This window comes from Falco peregrinus, chromosome 4 (assembly GCF_023634155.1).
Source record: "Falco peregrinus isolate bFalPer1 chromosome 4, bFalPer1.pri, whole genome shotgun sequence".
Lineage (NCBI taxonomy): Eukaryota > Metazoa > Chordata > Aves > Falconiformes > Falconidae > Falco > Falco peregrinus.
The window spans coordinates 58,680,782-58,703,334 of record NC_073724.1 but is presented as its reverse complement, the minus strand read 5'-3'; the positions used below and the strand labels follow the sequence as shown (position 1 = coordinate 58,703,334).

The following is a 22,553-nucleotide window of genomic DNA, read 5'->3' as shown; positions in this document are numbered from 1 at the left end:
TCATTATTTTCCCATAGTAGGCATGTAGGGGGAGACTATCGAACCACACAAAATTATTTTTTGTGACAAAAAGAACTTTATGCTCTTACTCAAGCAGACAGAAGATATTTTGGATTAAAAAACCACTGAGGTGCATAAAACCACTTTAAATGAGCTTCACAGAAGAGTTTTTTCAACTTAGATTTTCCTCCCTTTAAAAGAAAATTTATCTACCATATATAAGCAACACCAAGCAAAACAGAAGAAAACAGAAGCTGAAACAGAAGAGTAATATTTTCCCCAAGTTATAGCTGCCAAACCCTCCATGCAATGAGATACATCTTGTAACCTGTAGCACATGACACACATTAGAAAACTTTTCTGATGAACCTGAACACATTCTGGCCCACAACACAACTACCTTTCATTTTTTGTCCAGGTTCAAAGAGTGCTAGCTGAACTATGATCAACTTTACTGAAAAAGACACAAACTAGAATAGAAATGAAATCTAAATCAATATAACAGAAGTTAGAGCAAACACACTGCAATTAACAGTTCTCTCATCACATCCAGTCAAAAACTATCAGAAGATCAAGCACAGCACACGTGCAGATCACCACCACCACCTGTCTGGACTAACCATCAGAACTAACCAGACTATTGTATTTGGGAATATACCCCACCCTTGTTTCTCTCACTGTATCCAACTTAGGCTCTGGCCAAGTTCTACTTCATAACCCTCTGGTGTCTCCACCTGCCTTAACTGCATTCACGTTTCTGTTGCCAATAATATCTTATCTTACAGAAAAAAACCCCAAACCTATCCAAAGGGAAGGTGCACAGTGAACATTAGCCCAGTATCATATGTGAAGGAAGATCACTCCCAACAAAAAATCCAAACATTCCTATCAGAAATCTCAGCTATCCTAATATAAAAGTCTTACAAATCCTTCACAGTTCCTTATTCAGCTCTTCTGGACTGAAGAAAAGCCGAGAAACCAGTGCTATAAATCACAGAGGCTCATCACTAATGAGTAAGCTCCCCTATTAAGCTGACCCATACCCTGTGAACTTCCTTTATGTTCCAAAAAGGTCATAAAGTATCATTGCTTTAATGAGGGATTTAACTGTATTCATAGGAAGTGCAACTTCTCACATTCTTCTCCATTTCTGAACTGGTGTCAGTCACTACTGTTGTTACTCCACCCCCACTATGAATAATCCACTCTCAAACCAAATAGGAACTCACTGGTAAGAGTTTGCCTCAGCTTCTTGCAATTATTCAGAACAGCTGTAACTGAAAACTACCCTTTTCCATTCTGTTTTACTGCAAGACTGAGATTCTCCCACTTTTTGATTTTTCAATTATCCACGCACCTATGTTCTCCTTCAGTATTTCCAAATCTTTCTTTGAGACTAAATCCAAATTACTGCCTTACTTCATGGTCACAACCTCCCCCAAACCACATTAAGTTCTTCTATAATGATGGCAAACAAGTGTGAAACTGAACATGAAAGAAATTAGCAAGCTTCACTTGTAATTATTTTGCAGGAGAATCACCAATTTCACCACTGATATGTACAAACCACTTTGCCTTTCTGTAAGAATTCCTGCAAGGCAGGAAAGGAAGAACCAATTCCAACACCTGTAGCCTCCATACTGTCCTTAAAATGCTTGTTATATACAATTAAACAAGAGCAGCCACATTTTTCCCTATCTATACTGCACTGTCTAACAATGCAACAGTAACAAATCCAGCAGTTTAACTGTTCTCTGGAGGGCAGGCCATCAGGTTTCCCAAAAGAATTGTGTATGAAGTGGTCAGAGTTTGAAAAGTACCAAACAGATTACAGAAATACTAATATACTAATTAACAGGTAAGAACCCCTCTGTTGAAAAAGTATTTAAAAACTATCCTAGACAAACGATCAGTAAGAGCCTGAAGGATTATTCTCAAGGTGAGGTTAATGACCATAAGAAAGTAGTATGTTGATAATTCTACACTACATCAATGCAGCAGTACAGCTTCTAAGGTAAAAAGATGACAGTAATGGCACTTGACAAATACATTAACACCAGAAATGGACTGCAGTTTAGTATTGTAAGTTTGGTAGTTAAGTTAGCCAGGTAAGAAAAACAAGACAAACGCTGAAAACCTGCAAGTATCTGCTAAGATTTTAAGAAATCAGGAAGAAGCCTAGAAACTAACAAAGGAGATCTCTGAACCCCGAGACCCTTCAAGAGAATAGGCCACGAAAGTTTCCTCTCCAGACTGAAAAGGAATTGAGGGTTTATCTCACAAATGAATTGCTGATTTCTACATTGTCGTAATGAAATCTACACATCACTCTTCTTCTGCTTCTTCACTAGAGGTGCATAAATTTCAGAAAATCAAGAAGCCTCAGAAGTACAAATGAGAAGAACAAAAGCTGAGCTATCACAGGAATGGTCATAATAAAAATGTGAAACGGACATCACTTCAAACAGAAATGTGTAACGAGAGTTTCAAAGGTCGAATCCAGTGGCACTAAAACATTCATATTGGACAGATTTTTGTTATGGAGGATGGAGAGCAATTGTGGAGAAGAAAAACAGATTTTTTTTTTATTTTTAACAACAGAATGCAGTTCATGACACATGAATTTGCAAAGAACTAAAATTAAGCCACTGTCAAAGAATGAGAATAAAAGTTTTTGCTGAAAAACTGAATACCAGAGATGGGACATTCTGGCATTACAGGAGGAGTGAATTTACACATTCAAATGAATGCAAGACACCTTTATGAGGAAGTGGCTGAAGTGTCTGTCTAAACTAGATCAACATCACAATATGAATCTGTCATCTGGTAGAAACAGATGTACTGGTATATTTATCCCAGCATGTTCGTTATTCTCCCCAAACCTGGAGACCAGAGTGTAAGAAACTAGAAAAAGCCATACCTCTCTGGGGTCTTGTAGCATCCCATAATGGTACACAAACCAGTTTTCCCCAAAACCTTCAGATTTCTGGCAGGCAAACAAAAAGCTTTCCTATGCTACTATTCAAGCATCTTGATCAACAAAACTGAAGCAAGCAAGTCCTTGTGTTCAACTGGATGGGTGTATACCAAGCTACAACCCATTCCACATTATCCCAGGATAATAACAGCATTCAAAACTCCTCTCTTAACTCTAAATCAGGCCACTAACGAATATGCAACTGTGACAGTTGCAGAAATTTTATTTAGAAATAAGTCGACACAATGCACAAGCGAACTGCATGCAAAGGGACATGAAATGGAAGTTCAAATCAGTATAATTAACAGCTGCAACTGCTTTTTTTTTATTCAAGTGTCCTGTGTTTATAGATGAATTTTATATTTTTTATATATGCTGTGATGCAATCTACCTAACTATATTAATACCCAACATTTAAAAAAATTGTGTGCAAGAGCAAAACAAAACATGGCACCAAGGTGGCTTTTCCTCCATCAAGCTGTGGACACTTGTTTGTCACAATGATAAATAATACACAATTAACCATACATAAATTGAATAATTATGCTTTTAGTGAAAACCCAGCAGTTATTATGGATACTTTAAAAGGTACTATCCACATTAAAAAGTCAGTTACACAGCAAACCTTTTCACTCATATGAGGACATTGTGACCACCTGCTTCCCCCTCTTCAAGGGTCCATGAATACCATAGTTAGTGGAGCAACCATTTTTATGGCTGTAGGACATACTGTGCACAGAATATGCTTCAGCTAAAATGAGAAGGTAAATACCACAAAAAAAATCAAAATATTTTCACTAGGGTACAATTATTATTTTTTAATATTATTAAAAATTTACACAGGAATAGAGACCCAAATTCTCTCTCATCAATTAGGAAAACAATGCAACAACTTCATGAAATTTAGAGACTGCAACATACTGTATTTCTCTGTTAAAGCAAGAAGCAAGAAGCTAACAAGCCTAAAATTAATGAGAACAATTCAAGTGAGGCAACTTTATTCAAACTAAAATTCTTACTTTTATCCTTACTTGACTACTGTCAGTATTCTTTGGCTTCCAATACAACCACAGGAGTGAATAAAGTAGGAATACAGTAAACACTGATTTCAAAGATTACACTAGTCCAAGTTACTTCATTTTAACAGCAGTATTTCAATAATCACTCGATAATAAAAAAACACATCTCTTGCCATATTACACTACTGATTACTAGTGTTTGTGTAATAACGAGATCTTAACATCCCTGTTCTACTAGCTATAAAAAACTAGGGATGTGCAATACTTTATGTATGCTCTAAGTACCACATATAAGCAGTATATTTGACTATTTGCAGTCACAAGGGTATTTTCTGCATCTTCACATTAACTAGATTTTGATACCATAACTGTATGAATAAATAAAGAAAACACTGTATTAGAATATCTAATCCCCATAAAAAAGGGCCATATTCACCATCAGTACAGATCAGCACCTTAGTTATAGTTAGTGCTTAGTTCTGTATTTACTGAAATTTTTGCCTTGGTCCTATATAGTCAATTATCATTTCAGTTAATGTATACAAATTAGAACTCAAATATATGCATAAAATCCCTCTTCCTTTTCTTCTAATGGAAGCCATAAAATAAAGGAGTCAAAACTTTCAGGGCATCTACATTTTCAAGTTGTTACAAAAATCAGAAAATCCACATAACTTAAGAGATATGGGGCCAGTTTTCAAACCCAGATAATCCAAAATTAATCTGTGCCAAAATCACATACATGGATTTGGCCTAATTTAACATACTGAGCCTGTAAACTAGGTTCTATGGGAAAAAATCCTCACTCCAATCAGTCAAACAGCTAGCTCTCTCAGATGACAGTCCTGATCCCCTAAAAAGACTAAACATAGGTTGCTCCACCAGCCTATTACATTTGCATCCCTGATCTTACCATTTCCTGGATAGAATTTTATATTTAATTACCTATAGAACTTGTGACAAGTCTATCCTACTGAAACACAGATGGAATTCAAAGTTAGAAAACTGAGAATTCAAATTATTTCCTCTTCAATAAAACTGCTGTAAACCTATGGTACTTATGCTGCAAATAGCTGTGACCAAAGACAGGTATCACTCTCCAAGTTTTACAGAAATTTTTGTCTATGGCTTGCGAATACAATGTTTAAAAGGCAAAATTTTAGTTCAGGAAGTTAAAAGTTGCAGCCACGTCTCCTACCTCAGTTTATCAGCTCTTTTTTTGAAAGGCCTATGGACGTAACACATCCTCTTCTTTACCAGACTCTTTAACTCACTCATTTCACATTGTTTTTGCAGTTCCACAACTTCTCTTTTCATTGGATACTTCGTAAAAATCAGAAGATTACATACTAATTGATGATGATAATTAAGGTTTGCTCAATTCCACAGTAAATTTAAATCCAGGTTTATGTTAAGATATCCAGAAGTGAGTACAAAATGGGAATGTATCAATTTATGACTGATTTCATGAGCTTGTCAATAACCGAGACAGCTGCACTAGTTATTTCAGTGTCATTTTTCTATGAAGCAATCTCTTCATATCAAGTGATTTTTAAATTATTATTACTTAGAAGATACAGTATTTCCTGAATACTCTAGGATACCATTGAAGGAGTTAAATTTTATGGTAAGTTTATCAGGGCAGCATTACAAAAAAAGTAAGATGGAAACCAAAGGGTAAAACAAGAAATTAATTACATAATTCTTATTTCACAACTTAAAAATTTCATATTGCAGGTTAAAATACAGTAACTAGTTACCATTTAAGATAATAAAGCTAGTTCTAATTAAAACAAATTGCTAAAATATTTACATTATTATAAGCCATAGAGCTTATACTCAACATTTCTAGGTGAAAACTGCATCCATTTTGTCCATGCTGAAAGTTGCAAAAGTTTGTGAGATTTTCTGAATGTTTTTGCAGTACATAAACCTTTAAAGAAAAAAGTTAACAGGGCAAATATACAATACACTAGCAAACAGTATTAAACTAACTGTGAAGAGTGTGTGAGTTGCTTTTTTGCACATAATGTTGCTTTCGCATTGTTTTTTATATTTATTCACCAGTGCAAGGTGTTTAAATTTGTTGGAAAAAAACTAACTACACACTAGTTAAAAGTGTACGATTTGGGGTCATTTGACAGAAGCATGGTAAGTATTTCAATATATCAGATATAAATGCAATAGTAACGTAGCATACTGGTATCACTTAAGTAAAATAAACTGTATTACTAGACATGCAAAACACCTTGGGCTTCATTACAGTAGAACATGTCTAGCTTTCTTTCAATCAGGTGTCTGCTGTTTTGACTTTTCTTTCTGACATTAGTATCTACATTTACTGGTCTAAGTTAGTTAGCTAAACACACAACAATCAACAACAAAAAAAAATACCTCACTTACTCTATTTGCGCACCATGAGCCACAAGGGCACTTATGGAATCCATACTACCAGACCGTGCTGCTTTATGAATAGGAGTTTCACCAACATAATCCTGTAAAGACAAACTGCATTTTGTCAAGCATAATCTTTCTTAAACTTAAAATCTTTTTATATTACTCACTTTAGTTAAGAAAGCAGATATATAAAAGCAGCATTTATTAGCTAGCAAATGCATCAGGTACTTTATTATTGTTTAAAATTTGCAATAGAGTGTCATGTACATTAAATATTTAGCAAAAAATAACGCTAAGGGCATCTAACTCACAAGATAAGCCTTATTCGACAACTAAGCAATCAGCAGAGTCATATTCAGCAAAACTTGCTAAAACCCCACAACATATACCACTATAAGAAGATACTCCAACACCTTTATTTCCTAGCACTTTTATTTCCCAGTATGTTGGGCTGAGCAAGTCATCCTGAAATCAGAAGCAGCTTGGCCAAGTTTGTGGGACTAGACTGCTTTCAAATCTTGTTGACACATTTACATAGTACTGTAATGCATCACAAATACTCACCAGGACAGGCCAGATCTCCCCTGAGATATATACACGTCGAGGCATGTGCCATATGCTTTTCTTTTTTGGTTATTTTTACCCATTTACATTCCATTATTGTTAACCAGCACATCCAGTAATTTAATCTTTTTGTATTATGTGCAAACATACTCGGAGAAGTGTATCACTTTCCGGGCAACTCCTCTCTACAAACTATCTTCATAGAGAACAGGGAGAATTTACAAATGCAACTGGCAAGCTGCGGGTAAATGCCATGCATCACGATCTACAGGCTGCAGATGAAGTTGAGTACTTGCAATTAACCATCAGTATTAAGAACCACAGAGAAGAATCTGTAATGAAATACGGCCTTGAAGTATCAAGTAAATGTTCAGTTACTGGTTTGTTACATGATTTAATTATCACAACCCTCAACACTTCCAATGCATAGCGAGGCTGGGTTTTTTCCTTTCTTCCCCACCTTCTTTCTTTCTCTCCAGATTTCTGGCAGACTTTGCTTGTCTGCTCCACTGATAGTTGGCATATTCTAACTGTATGTGCCTCATTTTTGCTTCTCCATTCCTTTTATTAAAATATCAACACTAGCTATTAAAGTAACACAGCACCTTTACTGACTTACCAGTCTTTATCCACAACAGTGTTGACACCTAACTCCACAATACTGGTTACACTTTAGCTTTATTTGCAATGTGAATGTATTCAAAATACAATCGTACTACCATCTTGATAGATAGAAGGTAACAAGGTTTTTTTGTCTGCCAAGCTTCTAAGAAATTAAATCACATCTTTCAGACCACGTAAATGTAACCTGAAAATTAATTTTGAATTATCTGTTATATACTCTCAGTTTTCTCCTTGCCAATTTTAGCTCATGGTAAAGTATTTTTATAACAAGTTACAAATTCACTGAGGGTAAGCCAGTTTACCAGTGCTTAAGACATATATTCAGCCTAATAGCAAACCACCTAGTGCCCCCCAGCAGAGAACAACAATAGTATCAAAGTTTACTTTCTTATAAACTAAGGAAAATTGCTGAGGATGACATGAAGTTGAGAAAGAAAATAGCAGAAAACTCCCTGGAGCCCTTGGTGATTAGAAAAGAGCCATAGAGCCCTTCCAAGATGGTTGCCTGTAGCTGATGAATAGAAGACTGCTTTCCAATGAAGTTTATATAATTTCTTCTATTTATAACTTTTCTTGATGTTACAGACATGCTTAACAGAGGACACAATTCCATTATACATGGAAATTCATTTGTCCAGGAAAATTTTCTTCATAGTGTAATATGTCTTCCCATCACAGAAGCTGTCTTCGATTCATCTTTTTGTTAGTTTCCTTTTCCCCAACTTTTGTCAGAGGTAAAAGTGCAGAAAAGATGTGAATTGCCTCCTTTGTTCAGCATTAGTATTTATAAACCCAACTCTAACTTAAAAGATAATAATTCAATATAAAGTTCAGTTTAGGGCAAGTTAGCTTAACTAGCCATGCATACGGCAAAAATCTCCATCAGCCCCATAAGCCTAGCATGTTGCCCACAGTAAGATCTAGAGAACTGAATTATGAAGTGTTGCTGTGAGGGAACACCAGAATAAGAAAAGACTTTTGCAAAAGGACTCCTTGCCACTGCACTACAAGAATAAGCTATGCTTATAGCAGCTAACCATCCTGTCACCAGCAACCAGAAAAAGGTTAATAGCTCATAAGAGAATATATGTCTCGAGAAGGGCTTCTTTCAATCACTGGCCCAAAAAACCTTGTGTTCTTCTCTAAAAGCTAAGGAATTGAGCAAATACTTAAGAGAATGACGGACTATATGGATTTTGATTTTTATAGCATTCATGTTAATTACAGCACCTAAATTTCAGTCATCATTAACATTACCTACTTCTGAAGTTCTCCTACGGAACAAATCTCTTTGTGCTGAAACAATTTCTAAAATAGCCTCCTAGCTCTACAAAGAAATCCTCTCTGGGTTATGAGCTAGACTGAAAGGAAAAAAAAAAATATCTCCCACTGAAAAATGTCTAATTTTTCAACACACTCAAATCACGCATACAGAGGAAAATACTCTATGAACTCCAGAACAATTCTGTTTTGATGCAACAACTGAAATGGATTGCACCAAACGTAAAAAGCACTGTAACAGAGGTTCTTCCAAGAAGCATCTGAAAGCAATTCAGGGTCTAGATGGCTAGCACATTTTCATGGATAAGACACCTCTTCACTATCTTTTTTGTTTGCTCCATATAGCCAAAAAAAAAAGTTATTTTATTTTGAGGGGCTCTTACAAACTCCTAATTATCCTTGATAATATCTCATAATCCTTCTAACTGTCCACAGTTCCCATATGTGCTTCAGTAATCATATTCCAAGGAAAAAAACATCCATAACTTACACGGGCCTTTCACATCTAGAACAGAACTTTTCAGGGTCCCATTTACCCTTCTGATGTAACACTGTACCAACAGCCCAGATGTGTATCACAATCCAGAATTCACATTGTAAACCAATAAGCAGAAAGACCAATCATGTTTTACTAATTTAGCATTCAAGATAAAATGTACATTTGCTTCTGCAGACAATAAGTATTTTGTGTACAGTGGTCCTGGAGATGACAAAAAGAGGCATGAGGCACCATAGACACATTTACTTTTTGCAGCTCACTGCCACTGTCCAACACCTCCCACCTTTCCCTTGGAGAAGCATTACTACCCTCCCACAAAGACAAGGAATGTCATCTCTAGCTTTGGGCTGTTGACTAGATAACCTTTGACTTCTTTTCCATTTTACTGCAAAAGTATTTAGCTTCCTTCCTTATTCATGCAGCTGAAGAGTCTTTTGGATTAAATCAGTAAATTTATCTCAGCTTGATTGATCGGTTTGCATTTCCTCACTATGCTGCTAACCTCAAAAGACATTTCTTCTGCTTTTTTTTCCCCTCAAACTCTGCTTATTCTCAGGCCTCTTTTAGACATGGTTATTTTTTCATTCAGTCTAAAGCCATTTCTAACTGTTTTCCCCTCTTTCTTTTTGGGATCCAAATTTCTGTTGGCTTTAGGATAGTCAAGTTGAACTTAAGAGCAAATTTTCCATTTTGTTCTCCAAGTTCCAAGTCCCTGGGTATGATTCAGTTCATTTCACTCACTGGTACCTTTACACCCCTTTCATTTAACTAAAAAACCCAAAACTTACTTACCTGTAAATATTTCTTTATAAAATAAAGAGGCCCCATCCACATTTACAATGAAAGCTTTCAACTACCTGCACTGCTTTTGGCTGAGATAACGTTAATTTTCTTCACAGTAGCCAGTATGGTGCTATGTTTTGGATTTGTGACCAAAGTGGTGTTGGTAATACACCAGTGTTTTAGCTAGGAGTGGGCTATGGGTGCACAGGGAGCTGGGAGGTGACACAGCTGGGACAACTGACCCAAACTGACCAGAGGACTATCCCATATCATACAACATCATGCTCAGCATGAAAAGCTGGCAGGGTAGTTTGCCAGAGCTGTTGTTGCTCCAGGACTGGCTGGGCATCAGTTGGCTAGTCGCAAGCAATTGTGGGATTTTTTTGGTTGTGGTGTGGGGGTTTTAGAAATTTTTTTATCATCACTTTGATTTCTTGGGTTTGTTTCCTTTTTTACGTATTAAGCTGTCTGTATATCAACCCACGAGTTTTCTTACTTTTCCCTTCCGATTCTCTCCCTCAACCTGCTGGGGGGCGGGGGGGGGGGATGGCATGAAGAGCAATTGGCTGTGTGGTGCTTATGTGCCGACCAAGGTTAAACCACAACACTATGCAAGTACTTGTAAAATACTTCTAGTATAGATATCTAAGAAAGACACAGAAGGACTATTTTACCTGACAAGAAATATAAACTAACTCCATTCTGTAACTCAACTGACTGAATTTCACGTTCTAGCAACTCATCACACTACCAAAAACCGTTCAGATTTCTTAGATCCAGCACCCTACCCTTTCTGAAACCAACAAGTAGAAGCTGGAGAATACTGACTATTCTTTCCGCCCTCATTCTTTGCCAAAACACTTTGAACTCACGATTGTTTCTCCTTCTGAATTTTGAGTACAGGTGAGAACTCATGGAATACCTTTATCTGGATTTAGTCCAAATTGTTGTTTAAAATGCAAAACTATAACATACCAAAGGAAGGAGCGTTTTCTTTCTCCTCACCAAGGATATTAGTGTGTTTACAGTTCTTGCTAGCACAGGTAGTATAACACTCCTACATCTATCTGCCATCACTGCCAATGATGGCAACCAGCTAGATGACAATTAAGGTTGCATCACCTGTAAGAATGCAGTATTTCTTATCCCTTCTCTTTAAGACAGGCCACACAACTCTTTCTGGCCAATCAACACAGTCAACATACAACAGAAATGTTTAACAGGCTGAGGCTAGAGGGAAAATATATTTAAATGAAGTAACAGGCTTTTTAATCAAAAAGTACTCATGATTATCTGATGTTAATGTGTACAACAGCACAGAAATAAACTGCATTGTGACAAGGATAAAATATCAGAAAAAAAATCTCAGGGAAAGCAGCAGTGTAATTGCTTTGCATTGTTGAAAGTGAACTAGAGCAGGCAGGTAGCCAAATGCAGATCTTGAGTCACATTATTAGTAACAATTAGCAGGTACTACCCGCTAAAGAAAAAATATAAATATAGTAGGACTTTTGAGTCCACTGCTGGGTAGAAACAGGCAGATCATTGCTTGGCACTTTGTCTTTCTCCTGTGATTTTTTATGGTGATCCTGGCAGGGGTGGGGGAAGAACTGCCCACTGACCATTAAGACAGATAGATGGCTCTAGCCAGCACATAGAGTTATCTAAGAGGGCTGGGCATCACAGGATATACTCACAGAACTTAGTTGGGGAGCAAGGTACAGTTGGGACAAGCAGTTTTCAGCATTTGTCCTTCACTGTTGCTGCCTGAGAAAAGTCCTGGGCAACTGTCACCAGCACTGAGACACGCATTTTCAAGTTTTCCCTAAACTTCAGGGCAGGCAGCATAGGCTACAATACCATACCTCAGGGCAGATATGAGAAAGCGTGCATGCAAATTCTACTGAGTACCGGAAGTTTACGTTAAGACTGAGAGACTCGAGTAGATTCCTTTTCAGAAGCTATCCTTTTCTTTTTCCAGAGGTGATGGGTTAGTCTGTAGCCAGTGACCAGGAGTCAGTTTGGAAGCAAGGTTTTACTAGTTTAAGTATCAAGTATTCCCAGATCTTTCTCAGCATGTGTATTGTATCCAGTGTCCATGGAACACTTGTCCTCACACAACCATTAGCCAGTGACTATGTCTGTTTGAAGTACAGCATCAGTCAGCGAGCTGGAAGGAATAAACAAAATACACATCAGGAAATAGTGCTCCAAAAGCTCAAGTGTGGGTGGAAGCCCTAGATGGTCACCTGGAAGTGCTTGGAAGTTAAATAAAGAACCATGATCATTTATTAAGGAATTCAAATAAAACAAGAATATTAGAATTTGACTGCAATTCAATAAACAGCTGGGAGGAACTGGGGAGAGCAAAGCATGCACTATGCTTTACATAGCCATGTATGAAACATTCCAAATAGCAGTGGGATGAGTTTGCTGCTATAGGTATCACCAAGGCACACTGCCTAGCTTTCAGTGCTCATGCATGTGAAACCAGTGTGGACTGACCAGTTGCATCCTAACAAAAAATTTAAGAGACTTTTTTGTTTCTACTACCATTTTAATTAACCAAAACTATCTTCTTATTTTAATGTTGAACTTAATCTAAACTGCCTCTGCTTGTATGTTCAATTAATATTTTGTGGGGGCAAAAAAAAAATTACATTGAAGTGTAACTTGAGCCTACCATTAACAACATACAAGGCTTCCACAGTGTCAACATCCAGTATCATCTATACTGGTGTCCTTTGCCTGGCAACATCCAAATCTGCCTTTAGAAATCTATATGATACTGTCACCACTATCAGAAAATTTGAGCATCACAGTACTCTTCCTCCTGTGGAAGACTACAGATCTATTATTTGTATTTGCTCTGGTGACAGGCCATAAATTTGTAAAGACTCCTGAGTCACTGGCTAGTCTTGGTGATTACTTCAGGCTGGAATGAGTTTCCTGCCTACTTTTAACTGCATATTATACTGCCTTCTGCTTTCCTTTACAGTCATTTGCATATTGCCCTCAGCCCATGGAGACATCTCTCTGCACTCTTCTCCTCTTCTTTGGGGGGCCCGCTGCTACTTTCTTCTTTACTATAACCTTGCCCACTAGATGCGATTTCCCTCCCGCCCCCCCTCATGTTCCAGGACAGCAAGCTTGTTCTTCGACTCCATTTCAACCTCACTGGTCAGTTCTTCTCTTTATCCTCATAGTTGGAAACTTTCATTCTTCTCATTCATTCATTTTCATTCATTCTTCTCTTCTCATTTAGCAGATATTTGTACATCTTTATTCTGTGCATGCCATGTTTCCTCTCTAATCACCATTTCTTTACATTCTTACCTGGTCTCCAGATGCATTTATACTTCTTGTATTTTCTCTTCTGAAGATTCTACCACTATGCAGCAATAACTTATTGCATAAGTTACTTTTGTCAGGTATCAAGGAGAAGATGCGATCTATAGCCTCTGCATCCAGTCACCTTCATTGTTTCTACAATTCTCCTGGTGTCTCACAGCTGTTCTCAATGCACCAGCCTTCTTTTCTGAAAACTCAACACAAACTTCCCCATTTCTTATTTTTGCATAGCTTAAAAAAGAAAAAGAACCAAACTCTAGAAAAGCAAATGTTCAAGTTCTTCAGCAGACTTAGCTTAACTCTACTGCATATGGAACAGTCTGGCCATTAAATATTTTATAAAAAGTATGATGCAAGATTTAACAGACCAGACATTTTATGGGTGCTGTGCCATATTAGTAAATGCTGCAGTATTAATTAATCTCATAGAATATTATACATAATTTTGAGTACTGTTTCAAAGGCATACCTTATGTATGCCCTGCACACACAATAGATCCATTCAGTACTGCAAATATTTTCCCCAAAAGCATGATAGTTTTAAGCACTTGATTCTGGTATTGTACCAGAGTACAACACTCCTTTACAGGAATTTTGCTGTATTATTGCACTCTCTGCTACCAGATAAATCATTATCCATACAGTAAAAGTAATGGAAAACTATTAAAAAAAAAAATAAAAGTCACCCATTCCTTCTTTGTTAGTAAAGTACATGTTTCTGATCTATTTGCAGGAAGTTACCAGAAAAGTTTTGCAAGTAATCCAAAATGGACAACAGTATGAAACCAGGTGCACCTTTAAAATAAACCATGGCAGACCTTATTGTATGCCATGTATGTATGTACTAGATGTATGACTAATCACGAAGTACCACAAAGGTCTCATGGTTCTGTAGGTAATGGTGAATTTTCCAATTCTTAGCATATTAAATAAGTAAGATATTCTTCACTAGTCTTTTTTTCTTTCCCCTAAAGAGGCATTACAGTGTCAGAGTATTTGCTAATGCTGCCAACACCAGCACAGCACACCATTTTGTTCAAGAAGTAGCAAGATGTCATTTCCTAAAACAAATGTTCTCCAAACCTTTAGTGGCTTAAAGGACATTTATTGCTCCTATCTCTACTATAATCAAAGAGGTCTGTAACTGGTTATTAAGTCATTTGACTTCAGCTGATGTTAAAAATAACATATCTGTATGTGAATGTAAGGATCATACATGTAGCAAAAAGGGACCAAGACACTCCTTCCAAAACTATATGCAGACATGAAATACACACAAGTCCATACCTGTTTGTTTATGTTGGCCCCCACTTGAATCAACCAATTCAGGCACTGTGGATGTCCTCCAAAAGCAGCAATGTGGGCTGGTGTTTGAGCAAAACGTGTTGTACTGGCATTTACAGAAGCTCCAGCTCTTACTAACTGCATTAGGCACTCCAGCTTTAAAGACATGAGGGAATAAAACCAAAAAATATTACACAGATGTGCTATGACAATAAGCACGTACTAAATACATAAAACTTAGAAAGGCTAAACTTACTAGTGAGATTACATGGATGTAATACAAGACAGAATACAAACCTTAGCATTTTCCCCCCTCCTCCTTATACTCCTCCCTCCTTTGGCCACAGAGCATACCTGAGAAGTACTTAATTCTCACCCCTAAAACTGAATTCCAACATTTATTTTCAGGATGAGGGAAAAGAGGGCATAAATACTTCAGTTCTGACTACAAGAACTATTTGGTTCACTTCTGTTAAGAAGGCAAGAAAAAAGAAGAGAAGTTCTGATCCAGCAAAACTACAAACATGATACTAAACCCACATTGTTAGATAACGTTTGCCAAAACAAGAGTATTGTTAGGAGACACATGGATGTGTTCTCAGAAGAGTTTAGAGAAAGGATATCAGAAAAACACAAGATTTTAAATTCCTTTAATGTTTTCCTAGACAGCAGCAGATTAGTAATGAAAAGCAGTACTGCTAATACTATGCTAAATTTATAAAGGAAAAATTCTTTCCACCATTTTCCTGTTACTGCAGCTGAAGAGCAGTGAACAAAATAGGTTGCATGTTTGCGGCAATACCAAAAAAGAAAAGCACTCAGTCTTAAAAAATTGCAGTATTTTGTCACACTATATTCTGACTTTTATTTTCCCATCACACTAACCAGAAGTGTCAGATATCCAGTTACTATTTTTAAATGTTCCTAACATCACATTGTAGAAGCCAGGCAAACCACAGCCACAATGACCTCAACTTTCAAAAATAGCCAAAAAACTGCTCCTTTCCTGTCACAAAGCAACACTGTCTTTTTGTTGATAGGAAAAGGAATGCACTATGTTAAAATAAACAGTTTAGCCTAGGCTTCCGTTTGTTGCAGTTAGGAAACAAACAACACTGTGCACACATGCCACAGCAAAACAATAAAAACACCACACTGACTCGGGGAACTGATTCATATAAAACAAAAATTTACAGGTCAGTCTCTCACAGTTAAAGAAAATGTTTGTTAGCCATACCACAGCTGTGGAATGGTCTGTTCATAAAGGAACAATTTAAAAAGCATCAAAGAGTCAGCTGGCAGCCTGATTCAGAAGCACAAATACCACAACTCCAGTGTGCTTCTCTACTGCTTTATGTCAGTCTCTCCTTTTTTTGTCTAACCTGTAAATTCCTGATCTTGATGAATTACATCCATGAGAAAAGTACCAACCACCGTAGAGAATTATTTTGTATTAGCTTTCCAAATATATTGGGAACTTCAATTGTTTCCTCCCCCCATATAGTTCAAACACACACATATGAACCCTATCCCTTAGGATATACCTAAGTACTTTTTTGGACTCTAATAGACTTGACACTAGACATAAACGTACCATTAACTCACTAATTACATGAAGTAAATGTGCAAGGGTGAGACTGACTGAAATATGGCAGTATTAATGAATCTAGCTCCAAAGTTAGGTTAAGTACCTTTTCAAAAAGCACCAAAGTACCTTTTCAAAAGCAATCGAGTACTACTTCTGCAAAAAAAAAAAATACATCAAAAAAATGGTGTAATAAAATTTATAATTCTAATGGTAGACCACCCAAATACATTTTGTATTTGCTAATCTCAGCTTTTCCTTTGTGTTCACATGCTAGCACCCCCAATAGTGCTGTTAAACCTTAGTAACACTGTAATTATTAATCAACTATGTAATGGAAATAAAACTCCAGTTACACCAAGAGGTCCCTCTCCTGTAACTGCAAACAACAATTAAAAGTTCAGCCAATTTTTAAAACAGACTTTTAATAGAATTACTTTGACAACACTTTCAGACAAGCATTACAACTTCAGGAATAAGTAGTACTTCCTGCACAGAAACTGGACCGAACAAATTTCCATAACTAGACAGGCATTATAGCCCATCAGTTGCAAGGGGAAAAACATTGGTTCACCAGTGTCACCTTGCACTGTTTAAACTGTTTCATAAGAATGCCACCATTACCTATACAACTTCAAATTTAAATGTTTTCTTGTGTACTTTTTTTTTAATTCTCTCTAACAGGGGTTTAACAACAAACATAACATTTCATCCTAGTAAGAGCTGAAGTAAGTGTCTTCTGCATCATGGCTGTCAAAATCCTGCTTCTTCCAACATGATGGAAAACTGAGGCAAGTTATTTCTGTGGATAGGGAAAGTCAACATAACAAAAACCAATACCTCACTGATTATTTATGCTTGAGATCAAGACACACAAGTCCACTTTCATCAAACAGCCTTTTAGAAGACATTTTCCAATGTACTGTTATACCTAAAGCAGAGGTTAAACTGATTTAATGAAGAAAAAACCACAGGCCTCCATATAGGCCACAATACTGGCAAAATACCAAGGAAGAGACAGGCATTTCTCTCTACTACTTTTGTTTCAGAAGAAACAAGGTACTTGCTACTTTCTGCTTCCTGTAACATAAACAGTCAAGGGCAAAAACAGAAGTGGAAGAGTACAAGCAAACAGATGTGGTCAGAAAAAAATAAAACTATGCATGTAAGTGGTTAAAAAGAAAAATTAAATTAAGGTTAGTCTAAGAAAGCAAATTAACAGCAACTTCATTTTTCATGCAAAACCTTCATTTTCTACCTCCCTGGCAACTTTTTAGATTGTTAACAATTTTACATTCCAACCCATCTTCTCAGGAATGTACAGAATGCCAGGGTAATTTAGGGCACTATATAATTAACTCTTATTGGAATACAGCAACTCTAATGGGAATTAGTTTACATCTCGGGATACGAGCACTTCTCTGCAGTCAGGTAATGTCCTGAAAACACAAACTCTACCACAGATACTCAACACAGCAATTTGAACTTACTGCTTTCTCTAAAAGGAGGTCCATGCTGTCATTAATAAAACAGGTATTACAACCAGAAACACAAATTGTAATATCACTTGCAATCGACTTTGCTAGTATTTTATTCATTGCAAGCTGTAGAAGTATGTTTCAGACTAAACTATTAAAAAATACTGTGTTTTCATTTTTATTGGTACTAGTATTACATCAATATCATGCCCCCCCCCCCTTTTCTCTTTCACATATTAATTCATAATGGAACCTGACTGTTGCTACTACTTCCTTACTGCAGCACATCTACAACTGCATGCAAGAATGTAGTCATACATAGCTTTATTCTAAAATGATTTTGTACTCTCCTTTGAGATGAGTTCTTTCTTCTGCGTTCAAATTGTGCAACAGGTAAAGGGAAAGAAACACCTCTGTGCTGCTGAAGTTAACCAGCCCTAGGCTGATACTGTATGTACATGCAGATGCATATATACACGTATGAACTGTTGTAGATTTCACTCTAAAGAAGTTGGTCTGCAAGGACTTCTTCCAGAATGGAACTAAATCAGTTTTGTCATTTCAGCCTCCTACAGAGCTGCAGTTAGAAACAATACATGTATAGTGGACCCTGTTGCTAAATGGCCCTGTATCAGAAGGGCAGCCAAGAAGTTCTGTCACCATTTAATTTCTTTCAAGAAAAGAAATACAAATGCAATGACAATCCCACACAATCCAGAAAAAGAGAAGTGAAAAGAATCTTGTTTGGTAACTACTGATGAACATTTCAAAAATTAATGTTTTAAAACTCTGATACTTGAGAAATAGAACCCTCCATTTGAAGTTTTGATGTATCTGTATTTGGAAAAAAATCCCAACATAAACAAGAAGATAAGACATACATATGAATGTCCCCTAAGAGCAGCTACTCCACTGCTGGCAAACATCTATTAACTGGTAAAAGATAAAAGTATAACTATACCACACAAACACAGCGTCACTTGAGTTTGGGTTCCAAATACATTACTGTAACTTTTTCAAGTGTACTCTACCCTGTCTGGCTCAGAGAAAGGAATACTAGCCAACAAGACTATAAAACACATGGGTAACTTCTGTAAATTGAATTTGCCTTGACTCTCGTCACAAGGCTTTTAGGAAAGTACATATATAAAAAGTTGTATAAAACCCATTTATAGCCTATGTCATTTTCACAAGTCTCATTTTTCTTGCCAGATTTTTCCCCCTCACATGCAGCAACCTCCACAAAAACATGTATCAAATTTTGCTGACACCCAAGAATGCAGATGGCAAGTATAAACAGTATCTTGTAGATTAACTTATTCCCTTTGTTAGCTGTTTCTGCAATAGTCTCTTCAACAGGAACTAGCACTAGAATGTACACAGAAATCTCACATAAACTAGGATGGTTAGTAGAAAGCTGAAGATGCTGAAAGAAAAACACAGAACACCACACACACTTCCAAGACAAAAGCAAGGCTGCCACAAGCATGCACTGGAGAGAAATTACAAGATGGTAAAAGGAAACAGAACTCTAGGGCCAAATTAGTATCTCCACATTTCTATGAATGTGCTTCATGATAAAATTTAAGGCGCTCCACTTTTTTTTTTGAGTGTAGATTATTACCTTCTTTCTGAAACAAAAAAAGACCGATTTAGCATTTAGTTTCGGAGGTTTTGAGGGTGGGGCGCTTTTTTTTGTTGTTGTTTCTTAGCTATGTTTCTCAAACAAGCACTGCAGGTTAAGATCACATAACATATAGAAACCATCTCTTAATGTACTTTTATGAACAATGACAACTGCCTAACTGCATTTATATTCTTCCCCTGGCACACAATCAACACACAAAGAGAAAAATATTGCAACGTGAGGGAGAACAACAAGTCCCTCAAAATCCAAACCCAGACAAACAATGAGGAAAAACCCCAAACCCCAACCCTCTAGCCCAGAATTCTGCACAGGCTAGAACACTCACCACATTACCTACATAAAATCAAGAAATCAAGATACCACTCATCTTTACACTTGAAGTTAGCATGGCTACTTATGTCTTAATCATTTCTGCGTTGCAGCGATGCCAACGCAGTTAATTCTGTTCTCGTATCTGCACGCATATAAACCGTGCAAAAAAACCCCCCGTATAATTTCACGTATAAACGTGAAAAAAGTTATTTTTCATTCTGAAGGCAACAGAGGAGCGCTTTATAAGCCCAAGCACCTTCTTCCGAAGCTCCTAATGAGCCGGTAGTCATAACACAGGCACCACAACAGAACAGTCTCCAGGTGCGGAGTCAGAGGGCGATAAGGGCCATGACTAGACTGCACACAAAGCACGAAGCGCGGCCAGGGGACGGGCGAGGCAGCGGGCGCAGGGGGTGGCGACCCCGGCGCTCCCTCCCGCCCCGGCCGGCGCCCGCCAGGCAAGCCCCGAGGGGATCGGCGTGGGAGGAGCCCCCTGCCCCTCCTCCTGCCCATTGGCTCCCGCCGCACTGTGCCGGCGACCCGGGCGCCTTTTTGAAAGCCCGGCTGCGCGACCCAGGGCCACCCCTGTCAGCAAGCCAGGCAGCCTGCCGGGCGGGCAGCGGGACCAGAGGCCGCTCCGGCCGGCGGCGAGGATGAGTGATTCGGGGGCGGCAGGTGCCACCGGCCCGGTGATGTGCCCCACCGCTGCCGCTCTGACCGCGGCGACAGGACAGAAGCCAAGCGCCGCGGCTCCCCGATCCCCTCAGGAGCGGCGACCGGAGGGGGTGGGGGCGCGGCGGGCGCCTCCCGGCAGAGCGCGCGCAAGGGGCAAAGATGGCGCCGCGTTGCGCGCGAGCGGCGCTGGCGCCCTCCTTCCCCTTCACCCCCCCCGCTGCCGCCGCCGCCTCCCTCGCTCCGCCGGCCGAGCCGGGCCGGGCCCCACCTTGCCGAAGTGCGCGGCCCAGTGGATGGGCGTCCAGCCGTAGAAGGAATCCTCGGCCGCCAAGTCGGAGCAGGGCGAGCTCTGGAGCAGCGCGCACAAGGCGGGCAGGTCCCCGTCGCGGCAGGCGCGGTGCAGCGGGAAGCGCAGGGTCAGCAGCTCCTCGCTGGAGAAACCCGCCTCGGGGCCGGCTCCCAGCGACATGGCGAGCGGGAGAGCGGGCAGGACGAGGGGAAAGCGGCGAGAGGGGAGGGGGAATAGGAAGGCGGGACAGAGAAGAATCAGGCAGAGGCGCGCTGCCCAGGCTGGAAGCGGCGGCGACTGCGGCTGCCGCTCGCTGCCCGAACACAAAGGAAGCGGGGCGGGGCCGAGCGCGCCGCTCCGCCCCTCGCGGGCGGGGCCGGGGTTCCCGCGGGGCGCCGGCGGGGGCGAGGAGGGGGCAGCGCCGGCGGGGCAGGGCGGGGGGCGGCGGGAGGCGCGCGGCGGCCGCCCCCCCCGCTCCTTGCCGCCCGTTTTTTTCCGCGGCCTGAGGCGGCGGGGTGCTCGCGGCCGCCTGAGGAGGCCGGTTCGGCGGCGCAGGGCGGGAGCGGCCTCCCCGCCCGGGAAAGCCAGCCGGCGCGGCCGTGCTGCTCTCTCTCCCTGCGCCGCGGGGCCAGGGGAGGGGCCCGTGGTTCCGGCCGGCGAGAGGGCTCAGCCGCGGGGCACGGAGCGTTCCCCAGCCTTCGCCTTTGCTGTGGGTAGCGGGATCGGCCTCCCTCAGGGATGTAGTATGGGTGTAGATGGGAATTGCCATTTTACGGGGGTTTTCGCTCCCCAGAGCGCCTGTGCGGTTAGCAGCGGTAGGTAGGCAGGCAGGATGTTTGTGTAAAAGCACACAGGGAAGCAGGGTTGATGGAAACAAACCATCCCTGATCAAACCCTTCCCCAGACACCAAGGGACCTCGTTCCTCTGAGCAGGCAGCCCTCAGCTCCCAGGGCCGGTTGGTGTGCGTGTAGCACGCTCCCTCGCTGGGGCCCTGACCCAGCACCCCAGAGTATTCAGCGGTGGTGCTCGCATACTCTGTGTAAGTGCTCTCAGGCGGACTTCAGCACGGGGAGGTCTCTATGGGTTTGTGCCGCATGATGTACTGCAAACCAAAGGATGATCTTAGTGTCTGACTAAAGTGACGATGCCGAATTTTTAATTGCAACTAAAACCCAGTCCTTGAGTGATGACTGCAGAGAAACTTCATGTAACTTTTGTCTTCTGTCCAAAGTTACTTTTCCCATGTAGCTAATTGTCTTCTGTCCAAAGTATTTGTGTACTAATTTTCTGACCGTAGTAAATTAAATCGATAATATGTTTGTTTAAGTACACTCATCTGCCCCTGAAAATCAAGGGCTGTTCCTTTTTCAGTATATTAAGCGATGCAAGCCAGGAATTATGTTTGGGGGCAAAGAAAGTATCAATTTCTGTTAAAAGTACCAAGAGACCTTAGAATTTTGAAAGCTTTTCTTTAACATCAGGTTAAATTGATCATCAAGGTATTGTGAAATTACTTTTTCTTAATGTAAGAGTTCTGATTTCTCAGAAAGTATGTTGTTTTTCTCTCTTATGGAAGCAAACCCCAATAATTAGGAAAAATAATCAAAACGTTTGTAACTGTTTTGGATTAGATTTTGTGCATGGGAAATGTTGATTTTGTATTGTGGTGGGTAGAAGCTAACATCTGAAATTATTTGGTTTAAATGGATTTTTTAATTACTTTTCTGATTGAACTAGTAGTTAAATGTATAAAGATGGTGGGGTTTTGTTTTTAATTTTTTAATAT

The 22,553-nt window shown here is 39.5% G+C and overlaps 1 protein-coding gene across 2 annotated transcripts in view; it reads right to left on the bottom strand.

The window, feature by feature from the left end:
• Window positions 1–21,094, bottom strand: part of ANKRD10 (ankyrin repeat domain 10) — a 37,969-nt gene extending 16,875 nt beyond the window's left edge. The window contains exons 1-3 of one of the 2 annotated variants that reach the window (XM_055803111.1): window positions 20,746–21,094; window positions 14,783–14,935; window positions 6,400–6,491 (exon numbers count right to left, since the gene is read on the bottom strand). In XM_055803111.1, coding sequence (XP_055659086.1) covers window positions 6,400–6,491; window positions 14,783–14,935; window positions 20,746–20,946 — 446 coding nt within the window. In that variant the 5' untranslated portion in view covers window positions 20,947–21,094. The remainder of the gene's footprint in view (window positions 1–6,399; window positions 6,492–14,782; window positions 14,936–20,745) is intronic. The other variant, XM_027776987.2, reaches the window with a different exon arrangement.
• Window positions 21,095–22,553: the final 1,459 nt, after the last annotated feature.